A 26,557-nucleotide genomic window follows, 5' to 3' on the forward strand; every position below is an offset into this window, starting at 1 on the left:
TTCGAATTTGCAATGTGGGGGCAAGCACAGTACACCCCCAGCACGCCACTTTTGAGCCCTTCCTCAGTGCCTGTATTTTCTCTTCCGGATGAACAAAGAGTTCTTTTTTTTTTTTTTTTTGCGGTACGCGGGCCTCTCACTGTTGCGGCCTCTCCCGTTGCGGAGCACAGGCTCCGGATGCGCAGGCTCAGCGGCCATGGTTCACGGGCCCAGCCGCTCCGCGGCATGTGGGATCTTCCCGGACCGGGGCACGAACCCGCGTCCCCCGCATCGGCAGGCGGACTCTCAACCACTGCGCCACCAGGGAAGCCCAAGAGTCCTTTTTAAATTGTATAGGCCTCACCTGCCTTACTCCTGTAATTTCTGCTGCAAACAGCCTGCCTTCCAAGCCTGGCCTGGCAATCTTCGAAGATTCCTTAAGGCCATCTGGCTCCCTGCCCTCCTGTAAGCTTCTGCTGTCGGGACCCCTTTGGGGATGTAACGTGTCCTTAGCAAGATTTTACCCCTACTTTCCAGAAAAGACATGGGCATTTCATCCACAAATAGTATTCCACACTTTTTAAAAAAATTATAAATTCTTAAAAAAAACACCCAAAACTGGTGGTATACCAGGAGCTTTCAAGAGGATGACGGTCACCACTTAAAAAATTAAGAAAATCAGCCTGAAGATAAGGCATATCTATTATGCTCTGAATATGAAATTAGCCAACTGGTGGCCATTTCTACAGTGATGCTATAGAAAGGAAAACAGCAGAAATTGCTTTCTTTCCCTTCACCAAGAAACGTGAAGGCAGAGATCAAACACCAAATTTTTTCCCTTCTCGCTTGTCCAGTCAAGACAACCTTCACAATGCAGTGTTTATCGGTGGGAAACCGCCAACTTCTAGATGAAAGACAGGGGTGTACTCTCCTGTTTTTCACCACCAAGCTGTGTTTCTTCTGAAAGGCATTAAAATGAAGGGAAAACAACAACTGACAACTGGTCACTCACTGGGATTGTTTTGAAGGATTCGAGACAGACTATAAGTAATTCAGTGAGTCACTCACAAAGACCCTGGCTCTGTGCGTTCGTGGCCGCGGCATTTGGGCAAAAGCCAAAGGTAATCAGCGCCACCAAAATGCAGAGCAAAACTCTTATCAGAAGATGTCATTTTTATCTAAATGCAATTTTTTTTATCACTCATCTGTTTTTTTTTAAACATCTTTATTGGAGTATAATTGCTTTACAATGGTGTATTAGTTTCTGCTTTATAACAAAGTGAATCAGTTATACATATACATATGTCCCCATATCTCTTCCCTCTTGCGTCTCCCTCCCTTCCACCCTCCCTCTCCCACCCCTCTAGGTGGTCACAAAGCACTGAGCTGATCTCCCTGTGCTATGCAGCTGCTTCCCACTAGCTATCTATTTTACGTTTGGTAGTGCATATATACAATTTTTATTGGAGCGTGATGACATAGTGAATAACTTAACATAAATTTGCATAATACAATACAGCTGTTAATTTATGAGCATATTAAAACACAAAGTTTTGTAGTTTGGGGCACTTAAAAATCTTACACTTTCGGGCTTCCCTGGTGGTGCAGTGGTTGAGGGTCCGCCTGCCGATGCGGGGGACACAGGTTCGTGCCCCGGTCCGGGAAGATCCCACATGCCGCGGAGCGGCTGGGCCCGTGAGCCATGGCCGCTGAGCCTGCGCGTCCGGAGCCTGTGCTCCGCAGCGGGAGAGGCCGCAACAGTGAGAGGCCCGCATATCGCAAAAAAAAAAAAAAAACTTACACTTTTGAAACTTTCCCTCCTGTTTGCTGTTTATTTATTACTTACTTAGGATTGCTGGATAAAATACAGGTGTCTGGTTAAATTTAAATTTCTGATAAACAACTAATCATTTTTTAGTATGAGCATTTTTCATGCAGTATTTGGGACATACTTCTATTAAAATATGATGCACCGTAGATCTGAAATTCACATCTAATTGGATGCTTGTTTTTCTATTTGATAAATCTGGCACCTTGATTCTTACTTCACGAACACCTGAGCCTCTACTGGCTCCTTGCTGGCAGGGCGAGAGGGACTGTGTGCAGGGAAGGGCCTGATCTCTGGCCCTTGGTATCTTCATGCAGAGTCAAAAGGGATCAGGTTATAGAAGAGACAGTGCAAAGGGGAAAACTGAGGCAGGCAGACAGCTGTGCTTTCTTGGCAGCACTGGGGGTGTTTGAGCTATGTTTTTCAAACTTGTTTGACCACAACCCATCATAAGAAACATAATGTATAATTCACCCCAGTATACACATACCTATGTCACTGAAACAAAACTTTTATGAAGCAATAAGTAGTCTTCTACTTGTGATAGAAGACTCTGTCTTCTATTCTGTTCTACTTCATTTTAAAATTCTGGTCTTAATCCCCTAAATTGAATTCATAGTTCCCTAAAGGACCATAGCCCACATTTTGAAAAACACTGGGTTAGACAGTTACAGGTCAGGAAAGTGAATGAGGAGATTTAAAAAAAACTCCACTTTACGAATGAGGAAACATGTCAGATCAGTTAAGAGACTTTCCAAGTCCATTTCACTGATTTGTGGCTAAACTAGGAATGAAACTTAGGTCTCCCAACTCCCAAGCCTGTGTTTTTGGTTTCATTCTACCACACTTTCTAGCATCCATTTTCCTGTTCTCCAAGTTATAATCCACATTCTGAGAGTAGCATTTTTTTGGCTTTATTTTATCTAATTATATTACATCTATACCATTTTGTTATCACTTCATATTCTTCTAAAATTTCCAAGATTTATATAAATTTCTGATCTAAACTGACTATGTCATTGCTTATGACATCCATCTGACTTATATCAACATTTAAACTAATTCATCTTGGTACTTACCCTTTGATCTTGAGCATCTTACTGCCCCCCTGACCCCAGTCTTGTCTAGTGAGACAAGTGCCTCAGGAGATCTTTACAGTGCCTCTTCCCTGTGCCCACCCCTGGACTGGCACCATCGGAGATATAAGAGAAACATAAGAACAGTAACTATTACTCGTTAGCATTTGTTCTCCCTAATCTATGAAGTTGATAGAGTATCTATTATGAATATTGCCTTTTATAAAAGAGTTGAGAAAACATTGGCTCAGAGAGGTTAAGTGTCTTTCTCAGAGTCACACAGCAAATACAGAACTCAAGTGTTCTTGCTCTCTTACACTCTGTCGTCAGGACATGGAGGTCTGCTAAGCTGAGATGCCTGCAAACTGGCAGGAAAAAGACCTCAAGCCAAGAGATATCCATGTATATTGTCTATGTTTCTCACACACTAAGTCTAGATTTTCAGAGCACATACAGAAGTTTCTGGAACATTATCATTCAGCTTACTATCCTCTCCGTGGCCACCCACCCCACACCTTTTATTTTCTTGTTGTAACAAAAAAATCCAGAGAAATGCATGGTCTCTGAAGCACCATTCCCATTCCACCTCCCGCGAGTCTACAAGAGTCCATCTTGGCTTGCAGCATCCACGTTCAGGGACTCCCTACAATATTTTTGTTAGCTCAGCAGTCAGTCAATTTGCGCAGGGCGTCGGTCTGGCGCTCTCCCTCCACCCCGCAGGATGAGCTTGCCATTCGGCTTCTCCTGGTCCCAGCGGCGCCTGCTTGAGCTGCCAGTGGAGAAGGTGGTTCTGGCAACCCCACAGGGCTTGGCGCAGGGGAGTCGCAGCCACCTCTCCAGGGAGGTGCGAAGCAACGATGCCCACAGCAAGACCCGCAGACAGAATTCTGCAGGTCCATGGCCCCTGTACCAACTGATCTCCACCCATCCTGGATGGAGCCAGGCTGATGGCTAAGAGCACGGGCTCCGGGTCAGACTCCCCACCTCAAAGCCATGCTGAGCCCCCAAAGCAGCCATATGACCCTAAGCCTCAGTTTCCTCAACTGTAAAAGGGGATAATAATCATATCTGATTAAGTGAGGTAACATGTAAGTACTCAGCACAGAGCCTGGCACCTAGTGGCCCTCTAGAAAAATCTGTTTCAGTTTTGGTTGTTTCAGATCTTCCCATTATCCACATCTTACGGATCATTCCAGAAACCCTAAGTGGCCACATGTCCCCTCCGAGTGTTCCTCCTTGCCTTGCCGCCAAGCCTCTACTCCACCCAGGGTCTCAGCATCTGCTCCCCTCGGAAAAGAGGGCCCCTCCCTGCCACCCCTGGGTCCCTCACTGCGTGGTTCCTCCGAGTCCCACCCACTTTCAGTCAGAACTTTTCTGCCCCCCTTTCCTTCCAGCAAAACTCACTCTTTCAACATCCCAGTTGCCAAGACACTATTTTCTGCTAGGAACCAACAACACGATAAAATTACCAAATCCGAGGACTTGGAAGGATTTCCAAGGACTGTTGGTGGATCCCAGCAACCAAGGCTGGAATGCCCTTTCCCAGGCCCTGCCGGAGGATGGCCCTCCAGCTCACTCCAGGAATGTGGGCGCCCGTCTTCCATCTCACATGGCTGGACCAGACTGCTAATCCATTGATCTGCTTCCCTATAGCTTCCACCCATGGCTTCAAACTCTGGGACCACATAGAATAACCCTCTTTTTTTTTTTTTTTAAATTGGAGTACAGTTGCTTCACACTGTTGTGTTAGTTTCTGGCGTGAGACCCAAGCGGGCGTTCTAGGAGCATCTTCAGGGAGAAACCAAGCCAAGGAGCTGGTCAGGCCTACAGAGAAGCGGTCAGTCCTGGCTGGCTGAGGGGCGGAACCCAGGGCACCAGCCTGGATGGACCCGGGGAGGCTATACGAGGCTGCAGCTGCAGCAGCGGCAAGCACTCCCCGAGGCCTGTGCGGCCCAGGCAGCGTTAAGTGCTGTCCACGAACCAGGATCTCTGCCAACTACAACCCGATGCAGGAGGATTAGTACTGTCCCCATTTTACCGGGTGAGAAACTGAGGCTGAAAGTTAAGTTGGCCACAGTCACACAGCTGGTAAATGATGAGACACCAATTCAAATGTGGGCAGTATGGCTCCTGTGTGCTTTTAAGCTCTGTGTCACCTTGGCTTCCAGGGTGGAAGTTTGAAGTGGGAAGCAGGGGGCAGACCCTGGAAAAATTCCCCAGGCTCTCTGCACAGAGCTAGACTTTCTACAGTGTTCCAGAAGCTGTGGGCTTGGGAGGTTAAATGAACAGCCCCGGGCCCATACTCAGCCTTTATCTTGCAAGCCTTCCCTCGGATATAGCGCAGGGTCCCCGGTGATCCCAGGGTGAACCACTGTGAATCAAAATGCAAGAGGAAGATGCTCTTCCCCTGCGCTTTCCATGGCAGAGCTCAGAGGCCTGGGGGAGCCCAGAACCCGGGTCTCACTTCCACCCACCAACAGAGACTAGAGTTTCAAAACCACACATACTGAGTGAGACGCCAGAGTTCTCGGCGCAGAAGGCTGACCGACAGTTCTGATGGCCCCGGCCAGAGACTGGGTGCATTTTCTTTTGACTGCATTTCACTTTTTTCAACTCGTCTGGCCATTATTCTTACAGGAACCCCCAGGACCAAAGGCTCCTTCCCCGACCACAACATATAAAGCCTCACCCCGTGTTTCCCAGCTTCATTCGTCAGAAATCAGTTTTCAGGGCCTCTGAGCCTTAAACAGTCACCTAATTATAAAACACATGTTTGATTATGACACGATCCTCCCACTAAGATTACTCATCAGAAAGGTAACCCACAGGGATATTAAGAGCTTTCTGAAAGGCGTTCCAGACGTTTTTACTTTAAATCTGTATCACTGTTGCCATATTTTTAATGTATCTTTTATAAAAGCCACTGGGAAAATAAGTAATCTGAGGGGTCCCAAAGATCGGAGCAAGCTGACCAGGCCACCCTTGCCTTGACCTAAGAGATTCTGTGGGTCACAGGCCCTCTTGGAGCTCAGAGGGCAGCGGCACTCATAAAGGAATGGTGTTTCTTCATCAGGCGGTTTTTCTCAATTTTACAAAATTCAACTCCCAAACCAGAAACCCAACCCTACCTAGCGTTAGTCTAAGTTTTTGGAAAGGACTCTCTTGTCTTCACTGGGGCAGCACCCACAGCGTCCTGTGAGCTGGGCCGAGAAAACAGATATCAGCACGACTTCTGTGGAAGGCGACGGTTCCATGTGGGGTTAACAGGCCTTGAGAAGATCCCGAGGGCGCCCCTGCTTTTGCTGGAGTTTAAGTCCATTTCCTCCTGCCAAGCCCTTAACAGAAATTAAGAGCAGCTTGGCACCATGCTATTTTCAGTAAACTCTGCAAATATACTCACTGGTCTGACCAGGACCCTCAGGGGTGGCCCACTTTGGCCCATTGTTCTCTGAGAAGAGTCCAGAGCCAGCTGGGAGCAGCGAGAGAAGGCGGGTCAGCAGCCTGGGCCGGGGAGCCACCACCCCAAATTCAACTCCAAAGACTATAGGGCAGAGCAGTGGCTGCCTGTGGGCCCAGCGCCTCCCCAGATGCTTAGGGACATTAAAGGACGAGGCCACGGAAAACAATACGGCAGAGCGTCCTCATACCTGACACACGAGAGCAGGTGCCACAGAATTCTCTGCTGCTTCCTCTCCCTTCCTGGGAGCCTCGGGGTGAGACTGGGCCTGGCCAGCTGGAGCACCCGGCTGGCACCCGGGGGGACCGTGAGGTCTCTGCATGGCCCCCTCCCCATCTCTCTGGTCTGGGTTTAGGGACACTCAGGACGCACCCAGGTCCTCCCTCTTGTTGGATCCTCCCAGCCGGCCCCTCACGTGCTTCTGCCCGGGCTTATGTCCCGCCTTATGAAGCATCCGCCCCTGTTCCCCTGCCGCTCCTACACATCCCCGAGTGTCCTGCTGAATGAGGAAGGGAAAAGCCCTCCTTTCCTGTTTGTCTTTACCTGGCCTTGTCATGGCCTCTGGAATTGAGGAGACGGGTCCTTCGATGGGCCCTATGAGCCCCTATTTCTGCCAGGCTCCACCCTCTCTCGGCCTACTGACCTTACACACAAACCCTTCCGAGCCTCAGTTTTCTCATCTGTAATAAAAACTCAGTGAGATGATCCGGTGAAACTCACCCCGGGCCGCCCCACAGAACTGGGTCAGTAGTACTCAGCGTAGCTGCGTAACTTCACCCGCCTAGAAAGACAGTGCTGGTCTGCTCTCTGCCCCTCCCCCCACGCCGGCCTCGCCCTCCCTCCCCGACCTTGTCCCCACTTCCCCGCCCCTCACTCAGGGCCTCGGCTCTGGGGGAGACAGAGACCAGCTGCAAGGGCAGCAGCTGGCGTCTGGGGACGCGGGGTGTGCTCTGTCCCGGCATGCCTCTCCTCTTTCATAAACGCACGCATGGGTCCGGCATTTACGGGCAGATACACCAGCTCCAGCACGAGAGCCGCCAGCAGCCTGGCCTCCTGGGGGAAGTGGCAGCCGGCCTCCCAGACCCGTCTCCTGTGCAGCGGCCCCTGGCCCTCGTGTCCTCCGGGGAGCCCAGCCTCCTTTGTCTGCTGGGAGGTCATCCCACCACCCCTGGTCCTGACCCCTGGGGTGCAGGGTTCTGAGGCTCTCAGCCCTTGAGCTCCTGAGGGCCCGACATCACCCCATCATGGTCAGGAAATAGGGCCCCCCAGACAGACCTTGCCCAGCTCAGCTGTGCCCACCCTCTCAGGGCTGCTTCTCTGTCCCCCGGGTGCTGCCACAAGTCCCCCCACCTGGTCCATGGCGGTGGACTTGGCCCCAGGCTCTCTGCACCTGCGATACTGCAAAAATCCCTCCAGCCAGCTGGTCCCGCCTCCCTCAGGGTCTCCTTGCGCGACACTGTCACCTCTGGTACCTGGAGGGACCCCAGTCTGTCCCCACCTTAAGGTTAAGTCCTTTTGAGAAGCCCCACTCCTGTGCGGGGGGAAATGCAGTCAGGCTGCGAGGCTGATGGAGGCCGTCTGACACAAGCAGCAGACACGGAAGACAAAAGAAACAAATGATTCCTTAAGATCCAAAACAAATTGCCGTAATTAACACGTGCCGCTGCAACCATCCGTGGGCTGAGATGCGGTTGGCGCGAGGCAGAGGCATAAACCACAGAGAGCCTCCAATGAAACGGCAGTAAACGGTGTGGCTGTGAGGGAACTCGTTTCAGTTTTGTTCCAAAACCTTGTTTAAGTGCTTTTGTTGTTTGTGTGAAAGAAAACAAATGCTTTTTGAAAACCGCTTCAGCATAAGCCTCACCTTCCCTGGGAAGTCTTTCCTAATCCCCCCCACCCCACCCCGGGCAGATGGGGTCCCACGATGGCCCCTCCAAGCTCCCGGGGTACCCATGCTTCCCTCCATCAGAGTCTCAGCAGCGGGGTGTCCCCTGGGCTTCTCTGCCTCTGGGGACCGAGAACTGCCCATCTCCACCCCACCCCTAGGACCATGTTGGGCACACAGCAGGCATTAGGTGACGGCCAGCCCAGCAGAATGATTGTCAAGGCATGGAAGGGGTAGTTTGTAAACATCAAGGGGACCCCAGAGGTTGCTTAGGGGATCCTTGTAGGACAGGAGAAATTCTTGAATGGAAGGGATCTTATTAGCAAGCTCCCGAAAATAAATAAATACTAAAAATAAAAGCATAAAGGTAGGAACACATTAAACAGAACCTTTTATCATGGGAGGGCGGGTAGGGAGTAGTGACTTGCCCTCATGCGGCCACAGTCACCCTTTTGGGATTTGTTCCACGTTAAAAGAACAGCCCAATAGCAGAGGTGAGAAAACCAAAAACGGATAACGAATGTTAGGCCCAGGGTGGGGACTGGGTGGAAGCCCCCCGGGGCTGGGCAGCTCTGTCCAGATGAGCAGCTGCCTGCTGAAGGGGGCGCTCCTAACTGAAGCCTTTGTTGGATGCTTGGAGGGAAGGAGAGGGGCTTGGGCTGGGAGAACTCATTCCATTCCAGTTCATTCCATGAGACCCTCCCCATTCCATGAGGGATGAAGCTTGCAGGTCTCATTTCAGGGAGGCCTCCCGGTGACCTTCTCTCCCTCCCTGCGGGCTTGATGGGGCACACGAGGGAAGGAGGATGGCATGCAGTAGACGTTATCTCTCCCCACGCCCACCCCACAGAGCTGAGCCTTCCACATCCGTAATATGATAAGAGGGGCAGGATGTGCCAGGCCCCTCCTGAGAGGCCTGGTGGGGACCACCTGCAGGCCAGCTGGCAGGAGCCCGGCCGTCTGTCCTTGGCAGCCCCCTTCACCTGGGGCCCCAGCCTGCACCCGGCAGACCAGAGGCTGAGGCTTGAATGTCGCATCTCAGCTACTCTGAACGCAAGGCCCTGAGGCACGTGCCAGCTGTGATTTCCTCCCACCCCCAATTTAATTTAAAAGAAAAAAAAAATTTCCTTCCCAAGAACCTCATTCTTATTTATCCAAACCTACTCCAACAGCTCCCAGAGAAAGGGAAGGATGCTTTTTTGTACCCAGGCCCACAACAGTGGGGAGACTCAAGTTAGCTATTACCCTGAGGCCCATTTTTATTCGCTTTGCCACTGTCGAGGTCACTCTTGGCAAGGAAGCCTTTTCACTAAAAGCCACCAGCTGCAGAAAAGGGGACAAGGCTAAAAGTGCCTCAGGTGGAAGAGGTGAGGAAGAGGTAGGAGGTGGCCCTCAGACAAACCCCAGCTCTCCCAGGGCCTGGTTGTGTGGCCTTGGGCAAGCCACCTGAGCTCCAGAAACCCCGTCTCCTCCTGTGCAAAGTGGGCTCTTGTGAGGACCGGACAAGATGATGGGGAGGTGCTCAGCTCGGTTCCTGGCAGATGGAAGAGTTGAGGTGGGTCTCCAAGGACCAGCCGCCTCTCAGCTGTAGCCCCTGCTGCATCTTCTAGGGTTTATCTTCCAGTTTCCTCCTCCTCTGATGACAGGAGTGGGGACTTCTCACCAGCAGCTCCCCCAAGGCGGCCCCCACTAAATTCTTAATTCTCATCGGCACAACTGTTTCCATCCCTCCTGGGATGACTCCAGGCTTGCAGCTTCTGCTCACAGGGTCACATGTGTCCCAAAGCAGAAGAGTTACAAACCAAACTTCCTAAGAAAACCCCCTATATGGCACTTATGAGGAATCCTCACTACAGCCCTCAATGTGTGGTTTCTCCCCATTTTACAGATGAGCAAACTGTATGTCGGCATGGCTTTAATAACTTGCTCAGTGTCTTCCAGCTAGATCTGACCAATTCCACGTCTCCACTCTTCCCTGTTTACAATTCTGCCTGCCGGTCCTGAAATTCAAAATCTCAGGAGTTCATTATTTAAAAAAGAGTAAATTGCTCTCTAGACTTTTTTTATAACTTCAAAACGTACTCTTAACTAGAGTTGGGTTTATTTTAAAACTGAGCTGGGTTAATGGATTTTTTAAAGAGTAATAAGTGAGGGAGGACTTCCCTGGCAGTCCAGTGGTTAAGACTTGGTGTTTTCACTGCCGAAGGCCTGGGTTCAATCCCGTGTCAGGGAACTAAGATCTCGCAAGCCGCGTGGCATGGCCAAAAAAAAAAAACAATTAAGTGAGAATTTCTGTATGGGCAAAAGTAAGGGCAGGTCACCTCACCTCTCTGGGCTGTGGCTGTTCAACGGGACAATGCAAAGGTTAAACTTGTGTCACTTCCAAGTCTCTGCTCTTTTCTCCCAGTCATGTGCCAGCTGAGAGCACTGGGCGACCGACTCTCCTTTCCCCTAAACTGGTCAACAGATATACCTCACTTCCTGCATTTGTTACAATCTGGTACCAAACGCCACTTAAAGCCTCTGGATATCGTTCTTGGGAAAGGAGATGTTTTTTCTTTTTCTATTTCTTTTTTTTTTGGCTCAGGCCTAGCCCTCCCCGCTTACATCCTGAGCTGTAAAAATGGACTGAGCAGGCAACAGAGAATTTAAAATAAGCTGGGGGGGAAAAAAATCCTGCTACAATAAATCGCATCACAGTGGCGATCTCTATCTAACCAGAAAATTCTCAGCCCAGACAATGGCTCATTTATTTCCAACAATATTCAATACAACAGAATTCCAGGCCAACAAAAGGATTTCTACAGGTTCTTGGAGTTGGTTGTAAAGGGGTGTAACCTACATAGCAAAGAGAGCTGTTCAATTATAGATTCCCAGGCGTGAGGGAGACCTTTGTAAAAAAAAAAAAAAATTGTAAGGTGGTCTGCTGAAAATGTGGCGTCTTCCCCGGGGAGCATCTCACCTCTTGGCAACGCAAGGCCGAAGCACCGGGCCCTGCCTGGGAAGGGCGTTCAGGTGAACATCTGGGTCGACATGGCTGCTGGTGGGATGCCGAACAGAGCCCACTGCCCGAGGCCCTCAGATGATACATTTTATAAACATCCAGGCAGGCAGCCTCGCAATACTCCTGGGCTTTACAAATACATTTAGATTCCATGGTCAGCGAGACTATATTCTGAGCATAGGCGGGAAAAAGGCGGCAGGAAACAGGAGGGCAGGGAGGGGTCTGGAAGCAGCCTTCTAAATTTAACATGCAGTTGCTTTTAGGCCAAGTGGATGAAAAATGAATTCCAGTGCTTAAAGCTCTTATCTCTGTTTACCATTTCCCCAAACAGTAAGTGACCCGGACTATGGCTTTTAGACTGAATTATCAACCAAGATGCACACAGGAATGAGGGATGGGATGCTGGGGGCTGGGCCAGGGGGATAAATAGAGCAGGCTGACCGCTGGCTCTCCACCTTCACGTGACATTTCCTCGGCCTGGCAGAGTGACGGGGATCTGATGTCACAGGCTGTCCCTGGGTGGGCCAGGGCGCAGTCATGATGCGTCAGACCACCCCAGACATGGAAGGCACCGTGGAGTCATCCCCCTCCTGTTGATGAGGGATCCATAAATACCCTACAGCGACCTTTTCAGATGCTCAATAACAGCTTTGGAAAATCTCCAGTGGGCATGAGGCTTGCCTGCTTGATCGTTACGTTCTAGTCATTTGAAAATTCTTCCGTATGTCCAGTCAAAATCTGTCTCTCTGGGACTTACTGTTGGGCCTGACTCCATCCTCAGCACCTACCTCCTTTTCCTTTGTCACGTGCCTGCCATTCAGGTGACAATGCCCTCACTTCTCCCCTTGGTTTGCTCTGTTCTCCTGAATGCGTTCAGTGTGACTCACAGAAGCACGTCAGTCCTGCCTCACTCTCTCTAGCTCCATCCCTCTCTCCCTGCCCATCCCTTGGCCCCATGGATGCTGGCTTTGGCCTCACTTCCCTCCTCCAGTTGACCGACGCAATGGCCTTTCCCGTCCCTCTGCCACCTTCCCCCAGGCAGCCCTCACGGTTCGGTGCTCAGCTCCGTGCTTTCCTCTCCTACCTCCATCCCAGAGCACTCACGCATCTCTGTGGGCTGAACTGGACGCCAGCCCCTGCTGGGGCCCCCAGCACCGGCCTGCCAAAGCCGAGCTCCTCCTGCAGGAGGGCAGCCTTACCCAGGTCGGTCCTGTCTCCGTCTTTCTTCCAGCCCCCCAGGGATGAAATCTGGAAATCGTTTTTAGGTCTTCATTCCCTGACCCCTTATATCCAGGGATTCACCTCGCCGGTGAGTCATCCTTTCTGCCAATGACTCTGGATGTTACTCAGAATTACCTTGGGAGCTTTTACAACCAGACTAATTCCTGTGCCCGGTCCAGACCAATTAAAACGGAATATTTCTGAGTGGGGCCCAAGCATCGGCAGGGAGCAACCGAGAGGGAGACTCACGGCTTGCACTGCTCCCCTCTTTCAACCCCTTTTCCCGTTCTGACAGCTGACAGTGTCATCAGAGCTCATCACTTTTGCCTGGACTCCTGCTGTCATCTCCTGTTTTATTGCCCTATCCCCCCAACTCTTCCAAATATCCCTCCATGTCAACATCAGATCACAAAATACCATTTTCGGTATGTTACCTCTACTCATCAAAAACCTTCAGTGGCGGGCTTCCCTGGTGGCGCAGTGGTTGAGAGTCTGCCTGCCGATGCAGGGGACACGGGTTCGTGCCCCGGTCTGGGAAGATCCCACATGCCGCGGAGCGGCTGGGCCCGTGAGCCATGGCCGCTGAGCCTGCACGTCCGGAGCCTGTGCTCCGCGACGGGAGAGGCCACAACAGTGAGAGGCCCGCGTACCGCAAAAAGAAAAAAAAAAACCTTCAGTGGCTCCCTCTTACCAAAATAACAAATCTCTGAACAAGTAGATGGTTTCCCGAACACATAATAAGTTGTAGGTATGGGACTGTATCTTATCGCCCCTTTCCCTTTTTTCCTCTCCCCCAACGCTCGGCTAAGTGCCTGTCAGGTACTTCACGTCTGTCTGAGGAGTGAACAAAAAATATTTATCTGCAAATTAATTCCATACACTCTTTCCCCAGCGCAGAAAACGGGCTGGGTGCTTTAACTATCATTTACTTAAGGGCTTATTTCTTTAAACATCACATATAATCAACTGTGGACGACCCATGCTAATGGAGAGAACCAAATCCTAACTATTACAAGACAGCAGATAATTCAAAAACTCGAATCTAGTTGATTTGGGAACGTGTTTTATGCTTATGAGGGCTTATGTCTGGTAACTGAGACAATTTTAAAATTAGGTAATTAGATGTGTCTTATTTGTTCCTATCACCATCCCCCCCCCCGAACATATACACTATAGGAATACATAACACAGTTCCCAAAATAATACACTATTTTTTCTCTCAACCTTTTCCCGAAATAGAGATGGTGGTTACATTCCAGCACACTGGAGGGGGCAGGCAGAGGGAAGAAGAGAGGAACCCACAGTGACAGTAAATAGAGGGGACAGGGGTGTCAACGAGCTGCCTTTCAACTAATTCACCGTTAAAATTTAGGCAGTTACACACCAGTTTGTAAACCGTTTACAGTATCTACTAAACCTGACCACACACATCCCCTGTGACCCAGCAATTCCACTCCTAGGTACATACCCAACAGAAACATGACTTACGTTCACTGAAAGCCATATACAAGAAAGCCCCGCTTTATTCATAATGGCCCCCAAACTGGGGACAACGCAAATGTCCGTCCACAGCTGGAAGGATGAACAGATGTGGAATGGACACACTGCAACTCACACCACACCACCGATGAGTCTCAAAGACACAGCAGTGAACACAGAAAGCAGGTGCAAAAGCCATCGTACTGGATGTTCCATTTACACAAAGCTTTTTAAAAGGCAAGATAACCTCTTGTGTTAGAAGTCAGGATAGTGTTTGCTTTTGGGGGGCTATGACTGGAAGGGGTCACGGGGGCACTTCTGAGGGCTGGAAATATTTTGCATCTTGATCTAGATGCTGGTGACACATCTTTGTGAGAATTGTGAAAATTCACTGAGCGCTACACTTTTGTTTGTGTTCTATTTTTCTGTGTGCATGTTATTCTTCCCGAAAATGTACAGAGGAAAGTAAGGGAGGAATGAAGGGAGGGGAGATAAAAGGAGAGAGGGAGGGCAGTTTAGGCAGCAATGCATGATGGAAAATCCTTGGAATCTGGAATCTGAAGATCTGGGTTTAGTTCTGACTCTGCCATGTACTAGCTGTGTGACCTTGGACGAGCCACTAACCTCTCTGAGTCTGTTTTCTTCATCTATAAAATAGACAACAAAAATGCCCTAGCTGCTTCACAGTGCAGTTGTGAGGACCAAATGGCATAAGGGATGTAAAAATCCTTCAGAAGGCAGTACAGTACTGCAGGAAGGGAAGTACCATTGTTATCACAGATCTCTGCAGACAGGAATTCCTGCAGAGGGTCAGCACCATCAACAAAGCTGAACCCAGGGCCGTTGGCGGGGAGGGCTGACACCGTGGTGTGTGTGTGCGGTTTACGTTCTTTCATTACATCTCCTCACCTAATCCCTTAATGGCCTGGGCCTCAGAGTACAAGAGCACCTGGAATAATCCCTGTGTTTATGTGATATGGGTTCTGTCTCATTCCTTTGAAAGTGGATATAAATAGATGCCATACACACTCTCCTAATTACCTTTTCTAAGGTGGGGGTGCCCGTCTACATCTAAATCTGCCACATTCTTTAGACCGGCACACAGGACTGTCTGGGCATTGGCTAGGCAAGCCAGCCATGTTGAGAGAAAGGAACCCGCCCCATGCCATCCCTCTCGGGTCGCCCCGCCCCACCCCCTTCCCCCACTGCTTCTTGCTCCAGGCCTGAAACAACTCACTCAGAACATCTATGGATGTCAAAGCTGAAGAGTTAGAGCTGGAAGGACCCCAGCACCCCAGTTTAAGAAGTGGTCTGTGAAGAGCCCAGGCCCGGGAACTGCAGGCTTTTCTCCCGGGGTCAGTGGGCAAAAGGGCAAAGCGAGAGCTGCCAGGTTTTCCACGGTAGGGTTTCATCTTCTAGTCTGTGTTCCCCAGAGAAGGAGTGCAAGCGGAAACCTCGATTTTTCCCGTGGCTGTCTTGCCCCGCTGCCCCTTGGCTGGAACCCCAAGTCTCACGGGACTGCAAGTTCCCAGCTTCTAGTGGGCAGGTGAGGGCAGGCATGACCCCGCCCACTGCATGCAACACCAAGTCCAGCACGTGCAGGTGAGCACTTAGCAATACTATCTGATGCTGCTACTTCTTGGGAGGAACAAAACTGAGGCCACCCCCCCCCACTTCTATTTCCTTTAGGAAAATAAGAAAATACTAATTTCTCTATTAGGTCCCTGAACCTCCAGGAAAAATCTTTTTGAAAGCCATGACATTTTAATTTTCTTTTTCTCATTTAGACTCCATCTCAGCACACACCCAGTGTGAGGTGTACGTGTAGGTGTGAGAGACTCAGTGTGTGTGTGTGTGTGTGTGTGTGTGTGTCTGTGTGTAATTTGCAGAGAAAATGGCACGCAAAAATCCAAATGTAGCAAAGTGAGATTAATAGGCAAGGGCAATATTTCCTACTTAAAAGTATTTATCAGTAGATTTTTCCATAGAGTTCCCTTAACCATCAGGTTTAGCTGTTGCATTTAAATATTGGTTTATAGAGCCTAAACTAAATGATAGAAAGACTAATAGACCAAGAAACTTAGAAACAAAATTAGCAGTGACTGCCCACTGAAAAATCAAATATAGATGAAAAAGTCTCCCTGAAAATTAAAGAACTCTGGATTGAGAACATAAACCATAAGGCAAAGATTCCGTTTGCTTTTTTGGTTTCTATTTTCCCCAATATTTAAGAGTTAGTACTTTAGTATTTCCCAATATTAAATATTATTTTCAACCTTCTAAGAGTACAGTTACTTGTTTTACAGAATCGGTCCCAGCTGAGGTGAATTCTATAGGATTGTATAATCGCTTTCCTCCTTGACACATCCTTACAGGAGAGTTTAGAACATAGAACAGATGATGAAACATGCTCCCTGCCTCCAAATACGTTTAACCAGAAGTACTGTCTGCTTGTCTGGTACCTTAGTTTCCGGAGACCTTTCACCTTTACCATCTCATTGGCTCTGCTCTGAGAGATGGGTGGGGAAACATCATGACCTGGAACTTAGAGACCAGGTGACCTGTTGATGTTGCCTTGGTGACTGGCCCAAGGCCAGGGCCGTTGGGCAATGGATCCAGGACAGAATCCCTGGCAGGACCTGGTGACCACCCTGAGGCCTGGCCCAGGTCAGGGAGAGAGGCTGCACGGGCATCCTCGTTGCGGGGAGAGGCAGGTTGATTTTAAGTTTCCTCCCAATTCGAATTCTGGGTAACATGGCCTGTGCTACAGGCTCCCAAGAGGGCCCTGGGGGATCCATTTTTAACATTATCTTTTGGAACCCCAGACGCTTAAAGTGCTTACTGGCTTGAAATACTCTGCTCAGACCTCCTGAGTCCCCCAACACTCCAGGCCAAGCAGACCCCCTTGGCCCTTACCAGCACAGACAGAGGGCCTGGCATGCCGAGGGTGACAGCACAGGGAGGGCTGGCACAAAGCTCGGCCCCGGCTCCCAGACTCCCGCCTGCAAGGACGAGGCTTCTATTTAAACATCTGGGGTGAGCTCACCAGAAAAGAAGCCTTTTCTTCCAAGGAAAAGCACTTTCTTGACTAAACTTCCCTTTCTTTCCCTTTTTCACTTCAAATAAATTCCACCCCCACCCCCAGTTTTAAGTGTTAGTTTTGCTAGAGGGCAAAGAGAAATATGCAGCACGCATACAGCACGCCCACCTTTTCCATTTCATTGCCTGACGGCCACGCCCCCCATCAGGTACCATGCCCCCTGCATTCACTCGCATCTGCCCCGGTCCAGGTCGCCCTGCACAGAGGCCTTTCTCTCTCCTGCGCCTGGAGCGCTGCCCTCCGTCCTCCAAGATGCCCCAGAACAGCAGCTCTCCCTGTCAGCCAGCCTGACACAACCATTTTTAATTCTTTAACGCATGTCAGAGTCTTTACATGGGCTCTTCCACACACTATTGCTATTTCAATTTCTATTTAACACTTTACATTTTAATTTGTATTCTCAAACTTTATTTTTTCAGAATAACAATTAATAGTTATTCCAGTTAAACCGATTTTTTTAAGCATGAATAATTTATATTTCTTCCACCAAGGAGAAAGTAACCACTAATACAGATTTAGTTCTACTATATAGGTATCTTTCTTTTTCTTTCTCAAATTACAAGATTACAGCGTTTTCTTTTTTAGCCTGCCGATGTAGTGGATTACGTTGATTGATTTTTGAAATAGCCTATCATAGCTAGAAGAAATCTCACTTGGCTATAGCACCTTAACCTTTCATGAAGGAAAACTTTAACCTGTACAAATTGTCAGAATAGCTGAGAACCTGTGTACCCATCACCCAGCTTCAACAGATGGCAGCTATGGCCCCTCCAGTTTCCCCACCCTCCCCCACTGCCATTGTTTAAAAAATCCCAGACATCGTATACATGTCATCTGCAAACATTTCAGTACATATCTCTAAAAGAAAAGGGCTCTTTTCTAAAACTTGACAACCAGAGGCTTCTCTGGTGGCGCAGCGGTTAAGAATCCGCCTGCCAATGCAGGGCACACGGGTTCAATCCCTGCTCCAGGAAGATCCCACATGCCGTGGAGCAACTAAGCCCACGAGCCACAACTACTGAGCCCACGAGCCACAACTACTGAGGCCGCGTGCCACAACTACTGAAGCCTGCGCGCCTAGAGCCCGTGCTCCGCAACAAGAGAAGCCACCGCAGTGAGACTGCGCACCGCAACGAAGAGTAGCCCCCGCTCGCTGCAACTAGAGAAAGCCCGCGCGCAGCAATGAAGACCCAATGCAGCCAAAAATAAATTTAAAAACTTTCTTAATGCTTTAAGAAAAGCAAAACAAAACAAAACATGACCACCATACTATCCTCACACTAAAACCCGAATGGACCATAATTTCCTAAGTGCACCGAATACCCACTCAGGGTCCAAGGTCCCACGATTGCGTTATAATTTTGTTTTTAGATTGGGTTTGTTTGAACCAGCACCCAAACAAACCCATCTACTTTTCACTGGCCTTTCTTATTCATCATAAATATCCCCGTTTAGACATCACTTCCTCCTGGCAGCTTCCCGATCCCAAATGCTGGGATGTGTGTCCCTCGTCTGCTCTCCCACAGCACCTGTGCTCACCACCCTATAACCCGCAGCCCTGGTTTGCATCCTGAGACGGACTGTAACCTATCCGAGGACACGTCGGTGCTAGCACAGTGCCTGGTCAGCAGTAGGCACCAGCTCTGCAGGTGAATGAATAAGTAACAAATGAGTTCCCACACGGGACTGCTTCTCCTGCCCCCGCCAAAGCCCCTTCTGTAACATGACCCACGTTCAGTACAATGACTTGCTCAGAAGTCTGTTTCCCCCCAGAGCAGAGACTTACTCATTCTGGGATTCCAAACACCCAGCCTGGCACCTGATACCAGTGGGTGTTCCCTGAGGGGTTGGCTTTTCTACTCCACATCCTATCTGTGTGACTTTGAGCTCACAGCCTTTGCTCTCTGGGTCTCACGTTGCTCATCTCTATAATGAAGAATTTGGATTCAAGATTTCCAAGGTCCTTTTGGGTTCAGTTTGTGATTCGGAGCAGCAGCCCAGCCTCGCAGGGAGTCACCATTTGCCATACGCTTGCTGCCCTCTGCTGGCAGGATTGGTGCAGGACCCCCCCCCATCCCGGATTTTCCTGAAAGAACTATAGGCGGGCAAAAACAGGTCCCCAGGGGCGAACTCGTGCGTGAGTCAGTGGGCGCTTGAATTGCATTGCCTCACCTGGATCCGGTTAAAACGTAGAGGCCTGAGCCTTCCCTGACTCCATCCATCCACGCCTCCAGCAGAGAGGGTCACTGGGGCAGGTCAGACAGAGACTCATGCAGTGGTGTCACGCCCTTGGCTGTACAGAACTAGTACCCAGGCCCCCACCTTAGACCAACAATCAAACCCCTGGGGGGCAGGGCTCAAGCATCCTTATACATTAAAAGCCACCTGGTCACTTCTAATATTCGACCACATCAAGAACTGCTGGACCAGCACGCTGATGTTGACATGTGTATCTTGAGCCCAAAGCTAAGAAGTGGTGAAAAGCTCATCTGGGGAAAATAAATGAAGACTTGACTTTATAATACAAATTTCCCTTGGCCTAGCTTTAAAAGTTCCCTTTCAAGTACTGACAGCTTCCCAGCCAATTTTGTTTGAGGAACCAATACCATTGACTCATTAGGGATGCTACTCCCAGATCTGGTTTCTTTTTCTTTTTGAGATATATTGAGAGTTCTATATTTTGGTGCACAGTACCACTGTTTTGTTTTGTTTACACTTCTGCATTTGTCAAGACTCCTTTGGTTGCAGATAACAGAATTCATCTGTCACTAAGTTAGGTCAAAAATGGGAACTTAGAGCTTCCCTGGTGACGCAGTGGTTGAGAATCTGCCTGCCAATGCAGGGGACACGGGTTCGAGCCCTGGTATGGGAAGATTCCACATGCCGCAGAGCAACTGGGCCCGTGAGCCACAACTACTGAGCCTGCGTGTCTGGAGCCTGTGCTCCGCAACAAGAGAGGCCGCAACAGTGAGAGGCCCACGCACCACGATGAAGAGTAGCCCCAGCTCGGCGCAACTAGAGAAAGCCCTCGCACAGAAACGAAGACCCAACACAGCCAAAAATAAATAAATAAATTTATGTTAAAAAATAAATAAATAAAGGGAACTTACTGGAAGAGTACTGAGATGCCACCCACAGGGCTACTTGCCAGGAGCAGATGGCAATCAGGACACCAGGAAACGGTCTGTCTTTTGCCTCTGCTTCTCCACACATCTAACTCATTGCTTCTTTCTCATGGCAAACGGATTTTCTGCTCATTAATCCACAAGGCAGAACATGGCCACCAACAGACCATAACTCACCCGTGTTCAGCTTCCACCTGCTGGAGAAAAACTCCTTTCTCCTCTGTCTCAGGTCCAAATGTCCAGGCTGGTGCCCTCGTATCAGAGGCCCACTCTTGGTCCAATCAACCGTGGCCTGTAGGGCTGACTATATAATTTGTCGGACCTGAGGCAAAATGAAAAAAGTGGGGGACAGTGCCATTAACAGTACATATGGGGACTTCCCTGGTGGCGCAGTGCTTAAGAATCCGCCTGCCAATGCAGGGGACACGGGTTTGAGCCCTGGTCCGGGAAGATCCCACATGCCGCCGAGCAACTAAGCCCGTGCGCCACAACTACTGAGCCTGCGCTCTAGAGCCAGTGAGCCACAACTACTGAGCCCATGTGCCACAACTACTGAAGTCTGCACACCTAGAGCCTGTGCTCCGCAACAAGAGAAGCCACCGCAATGAGAAGCCTGCGCGCTGCAACAAAGAGCAGCCCCCGCTTGCCGCAACTAGAGAAAGTCCGCGAGCAGCAATGAAGACCCAACACAGCCAAAAATAAAAAATTTATAAAAAAAAAAAACAACAGTGCATATAAAAGTTCTTCCTATCTTCTTTCATCTCTCAAATTATCACAGTGGTTTTTTAATTTTCTATTTAATACCAGTCTAAGTAAAGAAAACTCTAAATTATACATTATTAGCACGAATTTTACCACTCATCTCTGGATCATGCAACACCACAGTTTTAAATGTTAAGATCAGAGCATTTAATGCACATGCAGAATCACTGAATTACATAATTTGTATTTCGTGACTCACGGGACAGAAGAGACAAAGCCAAACCAAACTATTGATGACTGGAAGGAGGATGAGAGGGTGCGCCAAGCTTCCCCAAGGGGGCTCGCCCTGGGGTGTGGGGACACAGGGTGGGCTGGGAGAGCCCTGCCCTCTCTGGCCAGCCACCAGGCCCATGAATCCTGGGGCAGTGTCTAGGGAAGCGGAGCCAGGCGTCCCCCCTTCCCACAGGCTCAGCCCCCAACCCACAGTAGGCTGTGACTCTCAGAGACCTTTAAACCTCTGTGCCAGGACACGGGTTGTACCTGGACCAGTGGTGGGCAGAGGCTTGCCCGGGCCGACACAGCCATGGTGCTGCCAGCCCGGGGCAGGGACGGTTGACATGTGCCCACCACGAGATGCTTCAGGGTGAATGCGCCCCATTCCTACCCTCTCTGTGCCTGAGCCCAGGCCCCTGTCGGGGGTGACGGGCAACAGTGGTCCAAGGGCAAAGCAGAGACGTGTGGCCGGGCTGGGCCCCAGGCACAGGGGCAAGACAGCAGGCAGCTGAGAACCCATCCTGGGGAGGCGGCCAAAGTGGGACCACTCGTGGGCGAGGCTCCAAGCCCCCAGCACATGCTCCATGGTCCCCTCAGACTCTACTCCCAAAACACAAATTCAAAGATAATGACGATTAAGAATCTCCAGATGGCAACCCACAGAGCATTAAACCCCAAGCACAGGGCCCCTCTCCTTGGCCACGTGTTTATCGGGCCCACCCTCGTAGCCTGCGATGGAGGTGGAAGTGTAGGGTCGATAGATAACCCTCTAAAGAAACAGTTCCCAGAAATGAAGATGGAGAATGTTGGAAAAGCCAACTGTTTTCATTTTTGCCCTTCAAATTCGTAAACATTAGACTGCACATGTTCTCTGCAACTGGACTTTTTTTACTCAGTATTTTATGCACATTATTAATGGCCACACTACATTGATGGCTAGACTCCAATAGATTAGCTAAGATATTTACCAGGAACGTCAAGCCTCCACGTGTCCTGGCCCCATCACTCTCCCCTCTGCCCCTCGCATAAAATACTGTGTATTTTATGCACATCACTAATGACCACTGGAATAGAGCCTACGCAGGGCAGCCCTGTGGCAGCTACTGCAGGGCCGGCAAGATGGACTTGCCCCCAAGTGCTGCCCCCTGCTGTCCTGAGAGGGGAGGACAGAAGCAAGCCAACCTCCCAAACTGAAGACTCCTCTTTGATTAGCATTAAGTGATTTAGAAAGATGAGGCTGTCACCTATCAGGCAGGTAACTTCACTCAAGCTCTCTTGGGAGTGGGGAGAGAGGACGGAAGTATGTGGGGGAAATCCTTCCTTGCGGAAACTAGCAGAGCAGCTAATAAGCTTCTATAACCCCACCCTAACTCATCCCACTCACATGCGAGCCCACATCCAGCTTCTCAGTTCACCATCACCTCCTCCTCAGGCCACGGGGTGAGGGCCAGAGGGCGACAGGGTCACCCCGGTGGAAGTCGTCGAGGGGATGCTAGGGTTCCCCAACACGGGGTGCTGGAGTTGTGCTTCTCCACACCTTCCTCCCTAGCAGATGCTGGTAAATCAACATTTACAGCTTTTTACAATCTGATGAGTGAAGACCAAAGCTCACGGTTTTAATTTGTATTTTTCACCATGGCAACTCATATTTGTTCTGTCTTTTGCCTCCTTATTTCCTTTGACCACTTTTCTGATGAGTTTCTTTTCTGACTGATTGATTGTAGCCCTTTGGGTTTTTGTTACCATTGATCCTTTCTAGATGTGGTGATTTTTGTTGTTGTTGCTACTTTACTATTGGTCTTTTAACTTTATGATGTGCCCATTACTACCATGTGACAACCTCTCTGAGCCTCAGTTTCATCATCTAAGAGATGGGAGAACAGCTGTTCCATTGGTTTGCTGGAGCATTAAATTAAGTGTCAACAAAAATGGTCAATAAACAGGGCCATTCCCGGTGGACCAGTGGTTAAGACTCCACGCTTCCACTACAGGGGGTGCGGGTTTGATCCCTGGTCAGGGAACTAAGATCCCACATGCCATGTGGCACGGCCAAAAAATATAAATTAAAAAAAAGAAAAGAATTAATAAACAATCAATAATAAGAACAGAAAAGAGTTTTATTTGAGCCAAACTGAGAACTAGCCTGGAAGCCCACTTCCCAGATTACTCTGAGAAACTGTTCTGGAGAAGCAGGGTTTTCAGTCCAGTTTTATATCTTCTCAGAACAAGGAACATTAAACGGGTCAGGGTTACATTTCTTCAAGGTTAAAAAAAAAAAACCCAAAAAAAAAAACAGACCAGCAGGTACACAGCAAATCAACATGGCCTTGGCACCTGGGAAGGGAGACTTATCATTGAAGAAGTACAAGCATTGGCGTCCCAGGAAGAGAGGCATTTAATCTCTATTTTTAACATGGACATTCTTTACTTCTGGTCAGTGTGCCCTTTCCTTTAATAATTAAAGCAGATGTACAGTATATGTTTGGTAAGCCACAAACAGGCTATTTTAGTTAGCATAAAATTCAAGTTAACTCACGTATAAGCCAGATTGGCTTTCCTATATCTCAATATGTAAAAATTTCTTTCCTCATAAGGGAGTGTGTACAACATGTAGCCTGCCAGATCTTCAGCTCTCAATAAACGCTAGCAGTGCAGCTGCTGCCATTGCTTTATTACAAACTTCTCTGACACTCAAAGGCCCCGCAGTCCCAGGCCTGGCCTGGCCATCTTCAGTGACGGACAGCACTGGGAAACAAGCACGACAGAACGTGCGGAATATTCTGATAGAGTGCTAATCTAACGCAATTCGCATAGTATCACTTTTCATCTTGTGGGTTTCCATTTAAGTCTGTGCAAACATTGGAGCTGGGACTCTAAAGTTAGCAGAAAAGACAGAACACCGTGTGACTCGGTCTAACTCAACATTCTTTGTCACCACCCCTCCATCAGCCGGCCCCTGAGTACCGCCACCTCCAGAAAGACCTGCCCTACCTGGACATGGTGATTGCAGAGACCTTGAGGATGTACCCACCGGCTTTCAGGTAAGCCTATACCCCAGGGCCCCTGCACCCCAGGACCCCTTCAGCATCACTGTTTGGAGTCCTTGTTAGTCCTCAGTCTGTCACCACCTGGGTTATGAAGAATGCTGGACCCAAGCTCCTGGAGGTCGAGGTCTGAAACTTGGGTTTTTTAATCCCCTGGGGCACTGGACGCCATGCCTGACATAGGGTCACCATAGCAATAAATGTCTGGCCTATATTCCTATATGTTAACCATGTTTTCAAAGCGTCATTGGTCTTTTCTTAACATGACCTTCCTCCCCAGCCCAAGCCGAACTCTTTGACCTCCTAGCCCTTAGATGGCTTTTGCTGCTCCCCTGGTCACTTCATTCATTCATTCACCAACTATTTATTGAGCATCTGCTGTGTGACCCGCACTGGAAAATCAGCCAAAACAGATAAAATGCCAGCCCTTGGAGTTGATGTTCCAGGGGCAACTTCCAAGTCCTGGGACGCTCCTTCTTATTCTCCAGCACTCCACACTCGTCCCATCCTCAGAGCTCCAATCCAAGACTCACCACTCCAGGAAACCTGGCCAGCCTCACCCGTTCCCTGCCTCTCCTCCCCCAGCACTTTGCACGCTAACTCTACTTCATATTATATTTTTGGATAATTCTCAGCTGCTCTGCAACATTTCACCAGTGTGCAGTCATCCAGTCACACCAACCTGTAAGTGCCTTGAGAGCAGGAATCAGGTCTTCTGCTTCTTTCAAACTCCCCCAAAACAAGATGTTACCGAACCAGGCTGGTTCACCCCACGCACAGCAAGCCAAGTGCTGAGATGCTGAGGTTGTCAGCAGAGAAGAGATACATTCACAAGGCAGCCAAGCGTGGGGACACGAGAACAAATCTCAGATCTACCCCCCCCACCCCGATGGCAAGGGGCGCTGGGTATTTATGGGACAAAGCTGTGGCGTGGTGGGTCCTGGGAGCACGGGAAAAGGTAATGATTGGAGATGAGAAAAAGGTGAGGCAATCGTAGTTCTGCACAGGTGCAGCTAAGCTACAGGCTTCTCCACGGGACCCAAGTTCAGAAAACGTCTGCGTTAGCGCGTTCCGAGGATGGAGTTTTGGGCCCTCTGACGTCAAGAGGTCACCAAGCGAACACTCGCGCATGCCCAGTTGGAGGGTCGGTGGTCTTAATCAGTCTCAACTGGCTCAAGCTCCAACTAGACACAGCTGACTCCAAGCTCCTGAAAAACAACTTGGGCGAACATCTTATTGTTTAAGCTACGTGACGCTCGCAGGACATGCAGCTTTTTCTGTAGCAACAATTAAAGCGAGCTTGATCAATGAAGGCAGGTTTAATGGGTCTAACTGATGAGTACTCTTGGTTTCAGAGGCATCCCATGGAGCACAGGGGTCTTCACTTAGGTCCCCAGGCCCTTAGAGAGTGAAACATTGCCAGATTTCAGGTTCTAGAAACAGAAGCGACACAAAGCGTTTAACTGTATATCATAAATTCCACTCTGCATCTCTAGGAAGTAATGTACCACAGAAACCATATGGAGATAACTTTTGCCATTTTAAAAAGAGAAAATGTGGATGATTTGTAGGTATCTCAAAATTATATTCCAAACCGAAAATATCATAGAGAGTGTGGTTGTAGATATTGTCCAAAATGTTCAGACCCAGAGCCAATATAGAGAATTCCTGGGGTGTGAGTCAGATCACATCATCCTCAAGCACACATGGCTTCAGTCTCCTGGTCTGGGAGCAGACAAGGAACGCCAGGGCTTGCCTCATTGCTCTCCTGACGCCAGCATTAAGACCTGATTCCACAGGCCTTCCCCGACTTCTTTAGGAGCCGAGCAAACTGTCATCCAATCTTTGTTTCTGCATGATTTATACCAGCTTCCTTCCAAGGGAACTGTGGGCAGCTGCTATACACGTGAAATTCAAAATAAGACATTCAGTGATAAAACAGAACAAAGGCTGTTTAAAGGAAAGAATCCTTTACAGGACCCCAGAGATGGCAATAACTGGGGTCAGGCTTGGTAGCTGAGACTCCTGGCAGAGAGGGAAAGCAGCTGAGTTGAACAGTCATATTCTCTAGTGGGAGGAAAGTGTATAAATTGATCAAAGACACATCATTTCCTGGATCTAAACTCAATGAAGAATTCATCACCTGAGACCTGGTATAGATGACATGTTGAGAGACAAAGTCAGCAGTCTCTTCAACACCAAAATTCTGCAGTCAATTCTCCTTCTGACCCTTTATAAACAGCAAAGTGTAAAAGGAAGTCAGCGAAGGCATTGCTCTGGGGAACCAGGATGCTCGTGATCTGAGAGTATCTGGAGGGCAGGACAGGACAGGACAGAAACCAGAGTATCTGGATGAGTTCGTTAAAATTCCCAGTAAAAACATA

At 49.2% G+C, this 26,557-nt stretch overlaps 1 protein-coding gene across 2 annotated transcripts in view; it reads left to right on the forward strand.

The window, feature by feature from the left end:
* Positions 1–26,557, forward strand: part of TBXAS1 (thromboxane A synthase 1) — a 150,480-nt gene that overhangs the window by 116,745 nt on the left and 7,178 nt on the right. For both annotated transcript variants that reach the window (XM_019946603.3, XM_019946536.3), the window contains exon 10: positions 24,079–24,170. In XM_019946603.3, coding sequence (XP_019802162.1) covers positions 24,079–24,170 — 92 coding nt within the window. The remainder of the gene's footprint in view (positions 1–24,078; positions 24,171–26,557) is intronic.

Source organism: Tursiops truncatus, chromosome 9 (genome assembly GCF_011762595.2).
Source record: "Tursiops truncatus isolate mTurTru1 chromosome 9, mTurTru1.mat.Y, whole genome shotgun sequence".
NCBI lineage: Eukaryota > Metazoa > Chordata > Mammalia > Artiodactyla > Delphinidae > Tursiops > Tursiops truncatus.